The sequence below is a fragment of the Carassius auratus genome, chromosome 2 (assembly GCF_003368295.1).
Source record: "Carassius auratus strain Wakin chromosome 2, ASM336829v1, whole genome shotgun sequence".
In the NCBI taxonomy this organism is placed as follows: domain Eukaryota; kingdom Metazoa; phylum Chordata; class Actinopteri; order Cypriniformes; family Cyprinidae; genus Carassius; species Carassius auratus.
The window spans coordinates 4,463,219-4,480,722 of record NC_039244.1 but is presented as its reverse complement, the minus strand read 5'-3'; the positions used below and the strand labels follow the sequence as shown (position 1 = coordinate 4,480,722).

Genomic DNA, 17,504 nt, shown 5'->3' with positions numbered 1-17,504 from the left:
GAACGAAATGCTTATGGTCTAATCAGATTCAATAATCTAAGCTAAAGTGCTGCTGCTAGACCCAGAGATCGACATAATGGATTCAAAAACTGTAAAACTCATCTGTTTAATTCTAGGGGAGTTGGAAAAAGAAATATATTTTTTAAAAGTGCAGCGTTCCTTTTAAGTCTTTTTTTTTTTCAAGAAATCTATATTTTTTGTTTACTAAAGCACTAGATTTTCTTGAAGATCTGATAAGAAAACACAATACAGCCTCTCCTACACTCCTCTTTTAACAACACACACACACACACACACACACACACACACTTGTAGTGACTTGTTTGAGATTGAGAAGTCTCTAAAAGCATGTTCTCTCTCTCTCTCTCTCTCTCTCTCTTCTCCAGTAGAAGAATGTCTTTGACTTCACACTGCAGGATCTGAGCAGTTTAATGCTTTCACACACAAAGCAGAAGACACCACGAGATCCATTCACTGCAGAGGCATGACTCTCACACTCTTCTGCCTTTGAGACTTTGTCAACTTTCGATCTGTTTTTCACTGGAGGGCTGCAACTGTGTGTGTGTAGGTTGGTGCGTGTGTGTGAAGAGGAACCACTCATGCAAGCACAGGAGAACTGAGATTCTAACTGAACATTTGGTTGCATGGTGAGTTGCTGCTGACCCATATTTTACATCCATTGCTGTATTTAAAATTGTATTTTCAGAGGAACTGAGAACAGTTTTGAAATGAACACTGTGGAAACAGCTGATATGCTTTCACTCTTGTGAGGTTTACACAGACATTCACTGATCACACACTTTTCTTTCAATGTGTTAGTTTTTAACTTGTGGACTGGATTTTGGTATTGTTTGTGATGCCCTTATGCTGTCGGCTTATGGTATTCCAGTGTTATTCAAGTATTGTGTATATACTTTTACAGCATTTTTTTATTTTGAATTTTGTAGAATAAAATGTGAAAATATCTTCAGCTTTTGTTATTTCAGGCATTTAGCAAAGATTAAAAAAAACTGACGATGGAACTGGAAGTTAAAAAAAAACATTCCGGTAGCATGTTATTTATGATAAACTACTAACATACTACTCTTATTTGTTTTATTCCTAGTATGCTATTCAGAATGTCAGTCACTGTTTTTGGCATAGTGGCACAAATAAACACAATTCAACTTGTCAAAAGTGATAAAATACATTGTATAAGTAAGTCCCCCAATGCCTTTCATGGTGTTTTGAAGTAAGAAACCTGTTTGAGGGCAGATTGAGCTAACCTGCACATTTTCTGGAAATAATTCCCTATATGGGTGTCCTTAGACATAAAATGATTCATTTAAGGTATTAAATAATATTTGACTCATGTTGTACCTTAAAAACTCCCATAAGGCTGGTAATGAGTAAGGATGTGGTAATTATGATTGGCCTATATTAGCAGCTAGTAGACAGTACCCATGATGATTTAAAAATAAGCTTGTGTGTACATGTGCGTGTTGTGGTGAAATATGAGTGGTATCTGATGAGGTCAATACTCATGCTACAGCTAGTCATGAAATAATCATGCTCTCAGTCAGCAGTGTGCACATATGCCATTGTAATTAGACTGTAAAATGCACCAATGAGCACTTGTGTTTCCAGATGCTGGAGGCTTGCAAAGGTTGTGTATTGAGTGTGCATTCATACATTGGTTACAATTAGCAGCTCTGTCTTTACCGACAAAGGGTTACTGGTTTCAGTAGAACTTCATGCATTTCCATGTCTCTCATTATTATATTGTACAGTAGATCCAAGTAATACATTTAAGCACATAATTCTTTCTGCACCTCCAAAAACACATATACATTATTTATTATTATTTGTCTGAAAGAAAATAAAATGGATGGCAATTGACTTGCATGCCACATAGAGAGGTTTTGGGTAAGTAAGCAACCACCTAGCAAACGCAGGTTGCAAAATGATCGTGGGTTTGTCCTCCTGTTTCTTCATCATGTCAGTTAGCTAACACCAGCTTTCACACAATACGCATTTCCTGGGAGTTTTTATCAATCTGTCGTTTTTAACAAGAAGGGGAGCTTTTTAAAGACTCTTAACTTTTCATATTGCGCTCGTGGAAACTGTTGTTGTGGTTTGTAAGACATGTCATAGGATGTGGTGGGGCTTTTTTTGTGTCATTCTGTGGCTTGAAAGCAGAACTGTATGTCTCTGTCAAGGTCCTAGAGCAAAAGCTTTCATCCTCCACATTAGCATCACTATAGCAGTGACAGAAATACTGCTGCCAGCACCCCTGCCTGTTCACTCTCTCTCTCTCTCTCTTTCAGATGGCCTCACTGGGTTCTTTACTGAAGAGCGTTCTTTGCAGCTAAAGTCATATATCTCAGTATGGAAGCGCTCCAGACTGAAGCGAGGGAGAAGCAAGGATGAGGAAACTCTGACAGACAGACGACAGGAATCTAGCGCTCGCACATCTTTAGACCGGACTGATTATTTTACTGAAGCGCTGTATGATGTTTCTGCTGGCTGTTCTGTGCGTGTTGTGCGTCTGGAGTACAGCAACTCTGACCGGCGGATCGGAATCCACTCCAAATACCATACCTCGCAAAACTGTGCCAGTTAATAGTAAGTTGACTTTAGGATCATTATTTTTGGACATCATTACAAAGTACCATGTACTCGGATGTTAAGTGGTCTCAGAAAATATTTGGGGTCATAAAAATGTTTAAATTATGTGCATTAGATACAAAATGTCAAACCAAAAGGCGGCATCTGCAAACTATTTGTGTTAAAGCTATGGTATACCCTGATGCTTGGTGTTAGATTCACATGTTCATATATCAAGGTGCATTAACTAAAAGCTAAGGTGCTCTTAAGAATATTAGGGTATTGCTGACTACTAATGTGTCCAAAATAATGGAATAAAGTTACATTTATTTATCTAAGTATTTAAAAAATAAAAAATGGTGTGTTTGTATTTATGTATGTATGTATGTATATATATATATATATATATATATATATATATATATATATATATACTGTATAGAGAGAGAGAGAGAGAGAGAGATGTTTAGTTGTTCTGTGTGTGATCTCCATTTTTGGCAAACGTTTGCTACTCCTGCCATTGACTGGTGTTCTTTATTTGTTGCTAGGTAATGGAGGACGTTTGTTTCGTCAGGAGGGTGTTTGGAACTACACCACTATGCTCCTGAGGGAAGATCTCAACATGCTCATCCTGGGTGCCAGGGAAGCCATTTTTGCCCTTGACCTTGATGACATTACAGTCAAAAAGGCCATGGTGAGGCCTTAAAGGCATATTTACAAAAACCTCTTGTGTCACGATTAAATTAGTTTGCTAAGCCATTAAATATTATTCTGCAGCCTGTTTTTTTTGGTGGGGGTGGGCTGTATAAAGAGATGATGTTAAATTGTATTTATTCTTCACAGGTGACTTGGGCAGTCACAAATAGGGAGCAAAAAGAATGTTTCAGTAAGGGAAAAGATGCTGTGGTGAGTTTTCACATCTTTTGTGCTTTTAATATACGTTTTTATCGTGAGTGGGCAGTATGCAGTTAATTAAATACATTATTTGATAAAATGTTGAATATCTTAGCAGAATGTACTTAAAATGACATTTTCTAAATAAGAAATGCACTCTTTTTATGGGATAATCTTAATTTTTTTTACATAAATAGAAAATGTGCATTCTGCATGGATTTGCTCTGCATGAATTTCATATTTTATGCAAAAAGTTTACTAGATGTTTAAGGATGTTTTAAGAGCACCTAACCAAATCCCCATGCAAGAAAGTGATTTCTCTTCTTACTGATAAATACAGCAGATATCAACACATAAAAACCAAATACTAAGTAGAAGCCAATACCAATGAAAATGAAGATTCTAGGAACATGCAGGAAACGGAGGTGTTTGGTTCTGTTTGGTCAGATTTTTTCACATCACGTCACAGCACTTATTATTTCCCCTTGGTCACATTTTTTTTTTTTTTTTCTTTAGAATGATTGCAAAAATTATATCAGAATTCTTCATAAAAGAAACGATGACAGAATGTATGTTTGCGGAACCAAAGCCTTCACCCCAACCTGTGACTATATGGTGAGTCTCATGAAGTATTAGTGACTACCAGTGTAAAATGTGCAGTATAAAGTGTTTTATGTTGTGTTTGTTGCATGTTATTCTCTTAGTCCTATAGAGATGGTAATCTGATTTTAGAGGGCAAACAAGAAGATGGGAAAGGGAAATGTCCCTTTGATCCTTCTCAGCGATACACATCAGAGATGGTTGGTACGTACTGCTTCTTCATTTATAATATTGCCAGTTAAAGTTCTATTCTTATAGACCAGAGTGTGACCCTAACAACACCAAGGTCATGGATTCCAGGAAAAGCAAGAAATTATAAATGTACATGTGAAACTTACAGTGTCACTTTAGATTTGAATATTGAATATTTACTATACTGAATCTCACTGTTTCAAAAGTATAACCATAACATATAATGGAGGGTTACTTTGGTCCTAGTAGTTTTTAGCATTCGTTTTTTCTCTTTTGCAGATGGAGTGCTGTACTCTGCAACTTCACTGAACTTCCGTGGTTCAGAGCCGATTATGATGCGCAGCTCAGAGGAATATCTACGAACAGAGTTTTCAAGCACCTGGCTCAATGGTGAGATACAACAACGATCATGCCTAACCAAACCTCCAACCCCAGTAGGGTTAAAAACAGCATAGCACAATATGACTCATCATGAATTAACACATCATAGTACCCTTGCAACAAACCATAACAGGTTTTTACAGGAAAACACTACTACATTTTCTTTAAAAAAATGTCAACTTTTTTTTTTCCCACATAATTTTTTTTAGTCAAAGACCAAGTTGTAATTTATTTTATATTAGTTTTATTTATTTATTTTATTTTTTGTGCACTTAATTACATTTTTTTAGGTAACTAGAGGAGTACTAATATACTATTTGTAGCATTTCCATTAGTTTTTTTGGTTGGTGCATTCAATACCTTTTTTTACCAGCTGCCATGCAATGTACCATATTTTGCTTGCAAAAAAAAAGATTTTGAATTCTACTTTTCATCAGCAATAAAAAATGCCCAAAGAAGTTTTTTTTTTTTTTTATGCCATCTAATTTGCTAAGCAATCAAGTCCGGGCACTGAAGTCCAAAGGCTTGATAATGCAATTATCTAACCAGCCAATCATGTGACAAGAAGCCAATGTGTAACAGTGGACCGGTTGTCATCAAAACAAGTGTGTAATTGAACATAATTTCACTGTGGAGTGGACTGCTGGTTTGAGTGTCAGCTGATGAAAATGCATCATCACAGACAGGATAGTAGTGTGATAGTAAGTAAAATATATTTTTTTTCTTTTTTTCTTTTTTGTCATTTAAGAACCGAATTTTATCCACATGGCCCATATACGTGAAGGAGATTCAAACCCTGAAGGCGACGATGACAAGATCTATCTGTTCTTCATCGAGACAGCAGTGGAATATGACTCGTACACCAAGGTGGAGGTCTCTCGAATAGCTCGTGTGTGCAAGGTAAGCTGCCTTGGAGTAATATTTTTTGTGAATGAGCCATATTGAGAAACATCACAGTATTTCCTGTCTCTACTACATATTATATCAATACAAAATGTCTTTTTTTCTCTCTCAGGGAGACTTGGGTGGGCAGAGAACGCTGCAGAAGAAGTGGACTTCATTTCTAAAAGCAAGGCTCGATTGTCCCATTCCAAACAACAACCTGCCCCTCCTGGTCCAGGACGTGTTCCACTTGTGCCCCGGAGACTGGACCACCTGCGTGTTTTATGCTGTCTTTACCCCACAATTGTAAATTTGTGATCTTTTTGTTAAACTTTGAAAACAGAGCATCCTTGAGCATCTTACTGCCTCAAACAAATCTTATGTTATACCAGTTAACTTAATTGATGGTGTCAAGTCACCTTTATATATATATATATATATCGCTTTATGCAATACAGATTGTGTCAAAGCAGCTTCACAGACAGTAATAAACAGGAAAATATCAGCTTAAGACAGTTCCTTTTTGATTCAGTTCAGTTTAATAATAGTGTCAATGTTGTACATTCATTATTCATAAAAACATTGTGTCTGTTCAAAAGAGAGTCTTCTCAGTACTCTGCGGTATGTGCATACAAGATTGAAGACATCCAGACTGTGTTCTCAAAGGGCAAGTTTAAGGCTCCTGTTACCATTGAGAAGTCGTTCGTGAAGTGGGTGATGTATTCAGGTGATGTGCCTGACCCCCGACCCGGAGCAGTGAGTCTTCTGTTCAGCACTCGTTCAGTAATACGAATGATTCCCAGAGTTCACTAACCCTCACTTTGTTTTCAATTACAGTGCATTGATAATCATGCCAGAGGAATGCGTCTCAACAAATCTCTGGATCTCCCAGACAAAACCTTGCAGTTTGTTAGAGACAAGCCTCTGATGGACCAGGCCGTCAAGGCCAGTGAAGAGAAAGCCCTGCTGGTGAAGAGAGGCACTGCTTTCACCAGAATTGTGGTGGCCACTGCGACAGCCTTGAACGGGACCAGCCATCAAGTCATGTTCATCGGCACAAGTAAAGATGCCTTTATGTAAATCTGTAGTGTTAATAATCAGTAAACCATCCAAAAGTAAATATAATATTATATATTCAGCTGTCTAAGTACGTTTAACTGATTGTGTTCTGTTATGTATCAGAGAGCGGCTCAGTGCTGAAAGCTGTGAATTATGACGGAGAGATGGTCATTATGGAGGAGATTCAGCTGTTTGAGCCCACAGAGCCAGTGAAGATACTGCGACTTTACAACACCAAGGTAATAAGCAGATGTATTTACTGAAGTTTATTGCTCACTTAGCAACATCATGAGTTATGTGAATCTGTTTTGTTTCAGCAAATTTAATTTTATTTCTTTAACTCAAAATACAAAGTTTAAATAGCAGTTAACAGCAATTTTCTGTATACATTAACATTCAAATAACAAAAAGCTGAATTATCAGCATCATTACTCCAGTCTTCAGTGTCACATGATCCTTCATAAATCATTCTGATGTGATGCACAAGAAACATTTCTGATTATTATCAATGTTTTAAACTGGAGATGTGGCTACAGAAATTACATCAATACAATTTAATGCATTTTTGCAGAATAGAACTATTAATTAAAAAAAATCTTACTGAACCCAAACTTTTTAGCAGTAGTGTATCTCCACTGTGCTGTTTTATAGGAATCATTTATATGTATTCAACTGAACCAAGAGTCAAAAGTATTGTGATCTCTATTGTCTATAGTGATGTTATGTTAAGTAAAGTGTGATGTCATGCCAACAACAGCTGTACGTGGGTTCGGAGGTGGGCGTGGTTCAGCTGTCCATCAGTGAATGTGGGCGGTACCACACGTGTCTGGACTGTGTTCTGGCCAGGGATCCGTTCTGTGGCTGGGACCTCAGTGCTGACCAGTGCTCTACAATAAACAGCACTCACAGAACCAGAACCAGGTGAAAAGACAAATAAATACATTTACTATAAGTAAAACAATAAATGTAAAACCTCCAAATCGAGAAATTATATCTTGCTTGAAGAAAATGAAGCCTGTTCATTTTAACACCATTAAAATTATTGGCATTTCCACATTATTTCAATAAGAATTAAATTATTTTGTGATATAAAAAACAACAACAACATTGTTTTACTGTAATAAAATATAAATATTATTATTAATATTTAAGTAGTAAATTATGAATACATCATGGTAGTTGTGTGAATGTCTGATGCTTTATTGTCTGTATTCTATTAAACTTGACAGAATAAATTAGAGAAAATTACCAGTCACACTTTAGTTTGGAGACCACTTCTCACTATTAACTGACCATTTACTACAGTATGTCTTTTGCATCAATAAACTTCTAATTTGTTGCTTATTAATAGTTAGTAAGGTATTACTAAGTTTGATTATGGGGTAAATTTAAGGGTTCTACAATATGGCCATGCTAAATAAGGCATTAATATGTGCTTTATAAGTACTAATAAACAGCCAATATGCTAGTAATATGCATGCTAATAAGCAACTTGTTAACAGTGAAAATTGGTCCCACAACTAAAGTGTTACTGAATCATCATTTTATGTTTTTGCAGTTCACCTTATTCTTAAAGTAAAATATCTGCACACTTTATGGTAATGGGAATTTCATAGGAAAATGTTCAACTGTCATAAATATGTATCTAGGAATGTGTTCTTAATGCAAACTTTTTTGTGAATGAAAATTTATATTGGCATATTGCTGATTGCTGTAATATTATTTCTTCGTCAGCACTATGATTCAGAGTTTGAGTAATGGTGACGCCAGCCGATGTCCACAAACAGGTATTTGCATTATATCCTGTGTCTTCATACTGTATGTTCTTGAAGAAACACTAAAAGTTACATCTAGACCTTGTGTTACAGATGACAGTAAGTCAGTCAGCGTCTCATTTTTCCCCGACAACACCGTGAAGCTGTGGTGTCAGCCTTACTCCAACCTGGCTCAGGTCCAGTGGCAGCTGAACGGACAACCGATCAAAGCCTCAAACACCTTCCAGATCCTCTCCGACAGCCTGATGATCATAAACGCCTCCGCAGACGCCAGCGGCCACTACACCTGCAGTTCTGTAGAGCGCAATTACAAAACCCAGCATGTAGCGTATGACCTAAAGAGCTTTAAAAAGGAAAACACACTGGTGGCTATGGTGGTGGTACTGTCACTAATTCTAGCTATTCTAGTAATTTGGAACCTGTGCAAAGGGCATTTACCTTTGCCGTTTTGCCTCAAGAAGGTAAAGGACGCGGAGAACAAGACCGAACAAAGTCTGTATGAGAACCAGCCTCCAGAACATATTCTACCATCACCAACAGAGAACTTGAACAGCAACAACAACCACGTGAACGGCCAGAGGTATTCCAGCTCTCAACTCTCAACCACTGGTGGTTTCTCAGGTCAGATCTTACTGAAACATAAAGACAGTGAATCTGAGATTTGAGATCAGACTATGATCAGATTATGAACAGACTTGCTAATGCAGCTAATCGTCATTTATATGGCAGACCAAGCCCACTGGTGCTGGTTCCTCTTTTGCAGCTGTTAACTTTTGACTAAACCGCTGTTTTGACCCACTTTTTATCATTGATCAGTCTATACATTCACTTCCAAATACCATCATTCAACCATCATGTGCCAACATGTCCAATGGCCGAAAAAAGACACTGAATAAGACATTTCTGCATAAAGTTTGTCTACATTGGATCTTACTTTGGCCAAGAATCACCCAAGTACTTTGAAAGGACAGTCAAATCACTCGGTGGCCATATTTTCAATGCCAGCAGGCAGCTGTTTCAGTCATACAAAACCTACTCCTGTCTGCTTGATTGGGGAAATAGTGAAATCTAGAGAACTGCTTGGCAGTATTTCAAAATTCTAACATGAACCACCTAATACATCCTTTTTCAGACATTAAAATAGGGTAAAAATGTAACATTAAAATGCATGTACTTAACGAGTCTTAGGACACAACCGTTTTTGTGTGGACAGTTGCAATTGGTGAGAAGTAGGCAGTTGGTTCAATGTAAAGACTGCAAGTGTGGGTTTTAGGAAAGGCCCATTATAATCTTATAGGAAATGACTGTCTTACACAAGAACGGCGATCATGTGAAATAGGTACCACAATAATAGCCCTAAGGTCCCATTTCACACCAAGAATGATAACTATAACAATAAAAACCATATTAGCATCCACACAAACAGAAGATAATGTTCTGGTTGTTCTAAGCATGTGATGCAGTTACATTGTCTGTCACTTTAAAGGCTCGCTCGTTACATTCAGGTTGATTCTCATTGGCGATACTGAGATTGCAACATCATTTTCTGTTGTTATGCTTATAGCTGTGGTGTGGACTTCCTTTTCTCATAGAATTAGAATGATTATGAAAAGTTTAGTCATAGGTCATGGGTACCATCCTTGGGGGTGAATTGGCCAAAAATACAGTTCTGCTAATCTGCTTATGAATATGTAGTTTACTTTCTACAAAAACTCATGCCACAAACAAACCAGTGATTAGTTCTAGCTCACAAGTTATCATTTTATCAACCTGCCATCTTGTAAATGTGATTTTGTTTCCAGGTGGACTGATTAAAAAAAAAAAAAAAGACATTTGTAATTCCATTTAAGGACAAAAAGTGAGACATGCGGTCTTGTTAAAACCTGCCGTGGATGTTGCTTCAATCCAAGTATGTTGCCTTTCTACATGGACAAGAATGAACTTCCTGTATCGTCAGGATGCCAAGACAAGTGTCAAATTCTAACGTAACTTATATTGTTGCTTTTTTGTTTTGTTTTTTTATGAATGTACTACATAAACCTAATTTTAACTTTAATACCATATTTGTACCTAGAATGTTGTAAAATGTCTTTTTAAAAGCCTTTTTCTAATGAACAAACAAAGTGTCATGGTGTAAATATTTTTTAAATGAGCACAAATGAGGACTATAAACAGTTAACAATAAGCAAGAAATCTTTAATGTATCATCTCAAAAACAAACAGTACAAGAATAGCATTTTTCAAGCTCACCAACAAACACGATTTAAAAAAAAGGAATCGAATGCAAGTGAAGTGCCTGCAAACCAGAAAATGTACAAAACTGGATTTTCCGAATTGAAAACCTGTTCTTCCACTAACAGAAGACACGGATGACATCAATAAACAGTTTGTACTACCTTTTCTAGATTTACACCAATTTTACAGCACTTGAAGATGAACGTTCAGTGTTCCTGATAACCATCACTTTGCTAAGACAACTCCTCATCCTCTTCATCGTCTGTAGCGGTATCGTTTAAAGTGGAACCACAGCTGAAAGATTCCATTGGCGAACTGGCAGCGGAAACCATGGCGATGGGAATATTCCCATTCCCGGTTCACGATTTTAAACGCGATATCCTCGTACGGCGGTCCGGCGTGGAAGCGCAACATTCCAAAGTCTTTGTTGTCGGGACAGGGCTCGAGGAAGTACTGCGGAGTCGAGCGCTTGTCGATGAGATCGGGGTAGAAGATGTTGAACTTGTAGCCCTGGACGATCTTTGGCGGCGGGTTGTCGAAGTCGTAATGCGTCTGGTTGTATTTGTTCCACTCGAAGCCGGTGTGGACGCGGTTGAAGAAGCGGGGCTTGCGTGGACGGTATTTGTCGGCCCAAAGGTACATTTTTCCAGTCAAAGGCATCTCAACACTGAACTGGGCCTCGTCGCCGGCCATGCCCTCTTTAGCGCGACGAATGAATGCATCTTCAGCGCTTTCACTTGCATCGCCTGTTCAAGAAAAAATATTAGCATGAGTGAAGCAAATGTAGACTAGAGTATTTTTATGTGAAAGTGGGATATCGCATAAAAACACTAGATGGAAACAGCAAGATGCGCAATCCAATAAAGAAGACGTGCATAAACTACGATGCAAACTTCCTTGAAGATGTGATTTTGCCTCAACAGATTATTGGACCAATGGACCAGTGGACCAATCACATTGTAGCCTACACTATCTCAAATAACGTTTCAGTCATTCTGAAATGCCTGAGACAAAGTCTGTTATAAATTAAATTGGTATAACTGTCTTGCATGATTGTGTTTCCAAACATGAAAGCATTTATTGCATTTCGTCGGGGCACTCTGAGGTGCAACTAATTTATTATGAAGGAAAAAAAGAGCCACAATGGCTTTTCCATTTTATTATTGATACTTTCCCAGGAATAGACCACGGTGTTCTCTTGAGTGCATGGGATGGAAAAAGTAATTAAATGTTTTATGGGATATTCCAAGTTAAATTCACAACTTTGGATGAAAACCTGTAAATATCTCAGGTTAAACATGTTCTTCTGTAACCATCGGGCCATTAGAATGGAAGCTTTAAAGATTTTTTTAAAGTTGAATTTAAGTGCTTACTTGAGTCAATTTCCCGTATTTCTGCTTTTTGTAACCCTCAAATTGTATACAAATTTTCAATGTAAAAAAAAAAAATCCATCCAAATTTTTTTTTACTCTTTAACTGAATTTAGGTATGTGCCTGAGTCTACTTCCTGAACTTTCATCCCCTTTATACAGCAGGGCAGTTACAAAATGAAGGGAGGAAAAAAAGTATGTGCCTCCTTATGGCCAGTGTTAAAATTACATGTTACATGGGCACCCAGTATGCAAGGAAATTGTGAAAAAGAATTGTGGAAATAAGTTACACCATTTTTTTGTTAAACAATGCAGAACAAATAGGAAATAGAGTAGGGGATATAACAGAGTGGAGATAAAAGAAAAGAAAAAACATTTATAAATAGTTTCAAATAATGAAGGTGCAAATTTAATATCAGAACTTTTCTCCTGCTGCACATCTAGTACTGAAATCTTAATGCATGTGGTGTTTGTGTAAGCAGCAGAGCGATACGCACCGGTCACCTGCAGCTGTGTCCGGGCCAGCACGAGTCTCTGCAGGTCTTCCTCCACGTTGATGGTGTGTGTGTCCAGAGGTAGCTCTGAGGATTGCAGGAGGGTGGGACTGTAGCGGCCGGAGTCGTACTCCGCCTGACTCTGCTGGATCAGATCCTCCTCTGTTAACACGGCCTCCGATGCTTCATCTTTCTCTCTCTCCTCCTCCTCCCCTTCCTTCCTCTCCTCAGGACTGCTTCTTCCAGACCGCTCACCCTTTTCTCCATCCAGCCTCTTGGTCCGTCTGTCTCTGTCGTCACCTTGCTGAGAGCTACCCGCCTCCTCATCTGCAGACTCAGCCGCTCTAGTGCTACTAGGAAACAAAATGGACAAATCATACATGCATTGGATATGTTTTTGAATGCAATTCATTTCATTGAATTATTCAGTCATTTGTGATAAGATAATTTATATAGAATTTATACAAGTACGTATTGTATATGCATGCTATTTAAAAAAAAATGCAGAATGCAAAAATTACTTCAAATTGTAGTAAACTACTTCATTACACGAATGCACAAAGTTGCATGTTGCAAGGTTGTCCAGTTAATTTTACACTATTTTAGAAATAGTGTAATTTAGCATTTATTAATCATCCAAATCTGAAAATTATTTTGTTACATTTCAAGAATAACTTTAGTAATTTGAGATCTTTAAAACTAGAAAGAAAATCTTTTAATCGTATTTTCATTGTATTAAAATGTCTGATATTAACAGGCCCAATTATGTTAAAATTCCTGAATAGTTGCAGGTTTTCTATCACCATGAAATACCTTGAATATTAGTATATATTAATGATACGTAGTATAGACTGTATGATGCATATAAAAAAACTGTATAATGCATATTTTATATGTGAAACAGAATGCAACAACCTTTTAAAATGTAGCATGCTACATAGTCACGTGACTTCACTGTTGCAATATTTAATTTGGCAGGATCAGGCTGTGTTGTGTAAGCAGTTCAGCACATTGGAAATTTCAATGCTCATTTCTGTCTGAATGTTCAAGTAGATGTGACATCACTCACATGGGCCGCTCGGTCTCGCTCTCTTCTTTGATGATGGGGAAAAGCGGTTCGCTCTCCACACCCTGTTCCTGCTTGAGTTTATACAGCTTCTGCCGCAGGACGTCCTGATGCCGCTCTCTCAGCCTTCACAAACACACACAGACTCATGAGGTAAGACATCACAGAACTCTAAAAATCCCCAGAGGTCCTGTTACAGTTGGAGTCTGACACGCACCTGGCTCGTGCCATGTAGACCCGCACCTGCTGCAGGAGACTCTCCCAGTAGCCGACGTCCAGGTTGGAGCCTCCGGCCTGGATCTTATTCTCAATGTTCATATAAAGAGCCTGAAGCTGACTGTACGTCTTCCCTTTAAACACACTCTGCACATCTGTGCTGACCGATGTGTTTATGCCCTCACGACGGTCACCTGACATGAGACCAAAAACAGAGGTGAATGAGGGGTTCTCTTTAAATCTACTAAATTATAATGCATTGTAGAATTACATAATATTCATATATACCCCATATAACATTTTCATTATTAAATATATATTTCATTTGTATTGTTTCATGAATTGACATATTTTAAATTAGTTCATTGCATATATTTAGTGAGCAGGGTAACTAGTAGCCAATATATTAAAAACTGTAATAATAATAATATACTATAATACATTAGTAAAATATACACAAACATTTAAAAGTCTCTTTAGCTCACCAAAATTGACAAACCATTTACTCTGAAATGATTCAACTGTAAACTATATCAGGGTGTAAATGTAATGGTGCAGGTGATCACATCACCTGGTCCTTTGCCTGACACTTCTAGTTTGCGCAGTTTGCTGATCTCGTCTTCAGTAATGGTGGTCATGTCCCTCCAGAAATCCACGTTCTTGCCCTGTTCCAGCTCCATGTACACCTGCAGCCAGAAACACAGCTGTTAAACACACTAAAACACCAAAATCCCCACAGAACCGGTGTACATTTGAATTCTACTTTGTGTAAAAAGTGTTCAGGTGATTTCTGATCTCTCTCATCACACACCTTGATGTCCTCCAGCAGGTCGTCCATGTCTGTGGCGGTGAGTCCGTTCAGGAAGGTGTACGGTTCATGCATCTCCACCGACAAATCATCGTCTTCAGCGCTGATGTATTTAGCCAGCAGGTCGATGGGTTTCGCTCTGCCGTCACGGATACGAATCTTAGACCTGCATCACAAAATGGTGTTACAAATGGTCCGTTCACACATGTATGTTCAGAAACACTACACGTCTGAAGAGTGTGACCTCAGTTTGGCCTGATGAAGGTGAAAGTTGTCCTCCTGTTCCGCCCATGTTTTGAAATGTTCGGCTTCTTTCTCTCTCTGCAGCATCTCCAGCTCCTGCTCACGCATGGACTTCTCCCGCTCTCGCTCCAGACGCAGCTGCTTCACCTGAACACACACATCTCACACCTTCAGTTCAGTTTGTCTACATTTCATTTCACAAATGCAATATTTGATATAATATTGCTATATAAGATATAATATTATGTAATATATTACATTATGGTTTCTCCTGTTAACTAGATACTTGAAAAACTGTTTTGTAATTTATCAAGTATACATAATTTTTCTGAATTCCAAAATCAAAATCCTCCTAAAAAAATCTAATTTCTATAATTTTTCAGTGTTCATAAATGCTAATGACTATCAAAACTATTTTAAAATACTATAACTTTAGTTTATGGTGCCTCTTGTCAGGTTAATTAAAAATAATAGAGTTAAACTGACAGGTGCACAGTAAACAAAAAAACTATATTCCAAATTTGTTTCACTAGTAGTTAACACTTCATTAACAACTTTTTAAGTTTTTTTTATTTTTATATTTTGAAACTGATTTAAGAAAATATAAACTTGAATCTTTAAGTATATATTATATTTTTCTTTAAATTAAATTTGTAACTCCACTTGTTTGGTACCTTTTGTAGTTCCCTGCGGTTCTCCTGCTGGATGTGTTTATTTCTCTCCTTCAGATTTGTTTCTGACAAATGCCCGATGCCCTTCTTCTCCAGAGCCTGAGAAACACACAAACACACAGTTAAGTGACATTTATTTCAGAACCAGACTTTACGATGGAACATCACTGCAATATCAACACATATCTAAAACATCTCTCTGACCTTCTGCCATTTGAAGGTCCCGAGCAGGTTGTTATCTCCAAACGGGTTGTCGGCGTTGGTGTAGCCCATGTACTCTTCACTCCAGCCCATCTTCTCCCTCTTCTTCCTCTCTTTGGCCTCTTTCTTGGCCAGACGTCTGGCTCTCTTCTCCTCCGGGGTCTCCAGCGCCTTCATCATCTCCCTCTGTTTCTTCTTGTCTTCTTTGGTGGAAGAGGTTCCCTGTGTCGTCTTCACTGCCTGATCAGAATCAGCGGAGGAGCTCGAGGAACTCGAGGATCTGGATTCAGAGCGTCTACGTCTGTCTCGATCTCTCTCTTTGCTGTTTCTACTCCTTCCCTCCCTCCGTCTCTCCTGACTGAGGCTCCTGCTCTGTCGTCTCCTGCCGTCTCTGGATCTGTTTCGCTCCATGCTGGACTCTGAGCTGGAACTCCTCCTCCTGCTGCTCTTTTCATCCTTGTGTTTCTTCTTCATCTTATGCTTCTTCTGATTATTGCGATTATCCCCTGAAGAGCTTTAACAATAAAGAAATGAAAAAGTTGTTTTTACAATCATGATTTTCAATCTTTAAGTGAAGGTTTGGGAATCACCCTAGATATTGGGTGATATCTTGGTGATCCCCAAATATCATAACCCTTGTGCAAATTACCTCAATCCTAAAATTTAGAAGCCATATATTAATTTCTTGTATAAAGACTCATTTACACTGTGAAATATTATTAATTATGTTTGAAATATTATTTGGGGGGAAAAATTATATATATATATATATATATATATATATATATATATATATATATATATATATATATATATATATATAGTGAAATACAGGCAAATACAATGCAAAGAGAACAAGACAAATACAAAGCATTGTTGTGCAGTTCAGATTGTGTTAAATAAATAATAAGAACAACAAATATACAAAGCAAAAATAAAATAAAAATAAACATTATAATTTAAGAAACTATATATATTAATATAAAAATCTGTATTGTTGATTTTTATATATGTTTATGGAGTTATTTTGAATATTTGTGTTTTGTATAAACATTCGTTCGTTTATTTCAATCTTATTTTTTTATTCATTCAATCAATTATACTTATATACATAACTTTTGAAACTGTTTTTCTCTCAACTTTTCCACGGACCCCTCGTATTATAAAAACTGCCATAATGCCATCCCTAAAGGATTGTTTTGTTTGTAATGGTTTTCAGTACCTGTGTCCGTCCTTCGATCCTCCGTGTGATCGCGATCTTCTGTGTCTGTGATCGCGGTCAGAGTCGCTGGAGCGGCCGGACTCTGGTCCTCGGTGTCGGCTCGGTTCTGCGGAACCTCCGCTGCTCCTGGAGCCGTCGCTGTCAGACCGCCCTCGTCTGCGAGAACCTTTCACGGGAGAGCGGTTCCGAGCATGTCTGTCCTCGGGCGAGCGGACATGTCTACGGGACTTTTCTCCAGAACGGGAACGCGATCGGCTCCTACGAAGCTTCTTCGTTTCCATGTTTTCAGGTCCTGACGGTGTCGCGTCGCGTAAATAGGTAGTTACAGTGTTTGTAATAATAATAATAATAATAATGTCTCTCAAATACATTTTTCAGTGATAATCCTTAGGGTGAAACGATATGACTTCATATCTAAAAAACAAAATGCTTCGTTTGATTAGTAACCGAGCTTTACACAAATGTCCGTATAATTTCTAGCAGGCGGTATGAAGGGTTTCCAATGGGGTCCTTTTTGAGTCGCAGTGTTGACGGAACGTTTCTTCGTCACTTCAATTCTGGTTTTTTTTCTTCTGATTTTAGATTCTTTCTAGATCACGCTCGGCAAAA

General features: G+C 37.8%; 2 protein-coding genes across 3 annotated transcripts; one reads left to right on the top strand and one right to left on the bottom strand.

The window, feature by feature from the left end:
* The first annotated feature begins 381 nt into the window (after positions 1-381).
* LOC113113371 (semaphorin-4E-like) lies at positions 382-10,429 on the top strand. The gene is made up of 15 exons (XM_026279515.1): positions 382-647; positions 2,307-2,604; positions 3,135-3,280; positions 3,430-3,492; positions 3,997-4,095; positions 4,185-4,284; positions 4,552-4,662; positions 5,402-5,553; positions 5,669-5,841; positions 6,135-6,291; positions 6,373-6,595; positions 6,718-6,833; positions 7,352-7,515; positions 8,329-8,381; positions 8,463-10,429. The coding sequence occupies exons 2-15, from the start codon at positions 2,490-2,492 to the stop codon at positions 9,032-9,034; spliced, it is 2,244 nt and encodes a 747-aa protein (XP_026135300.1). The 5' UTR covers positions 382-647; positions 2,307-2,489; the 3' UTR covers positions 9,035-10,429.
* Positions 10,430-10,544: 115 nt separating this feature from the next.
* LOC113113357 (cactin-like) lies at positions 10,545-17,176 on the bottom strand. Of its 2 annotated transcripts, none has more exons than XM_026279495.1 (10): positions 16,896-17,176; positions 15,677-16,187; positions 15,476-15,571; positions 14,803-14,948; positions 14,562-14,724; positions 14,322-14,436; positions 13,752-13,944; positions 13,538-13,660; positions 12,472-12,821; positions 10,545-11,350 (listed from the first exon to the last, which is right to left on the bottom strand). In XM_026279495.1, the coding sequence occupies exons 1-10, from the start codon at positions 17,174-17,176 to the stop codon at positions 10,860-10,862; spliced, it is 2,469 nt and encodes an 822-aa protein (XP_026135280.1). In that variant the 3' UTR covers positions 10,545-10,859. The 2 variants fall into 2 exon arrangements, with proteins under 2 accessions (XP_026135280.1, XP_026135288.1); XM_026279503.1 differs by having other exon boundaries at positions 10,860-11,350; positions 12,472-12,818.
* Between the last annotated feature and the right edge of the window lie 328 nt (positions 17,177-17,504).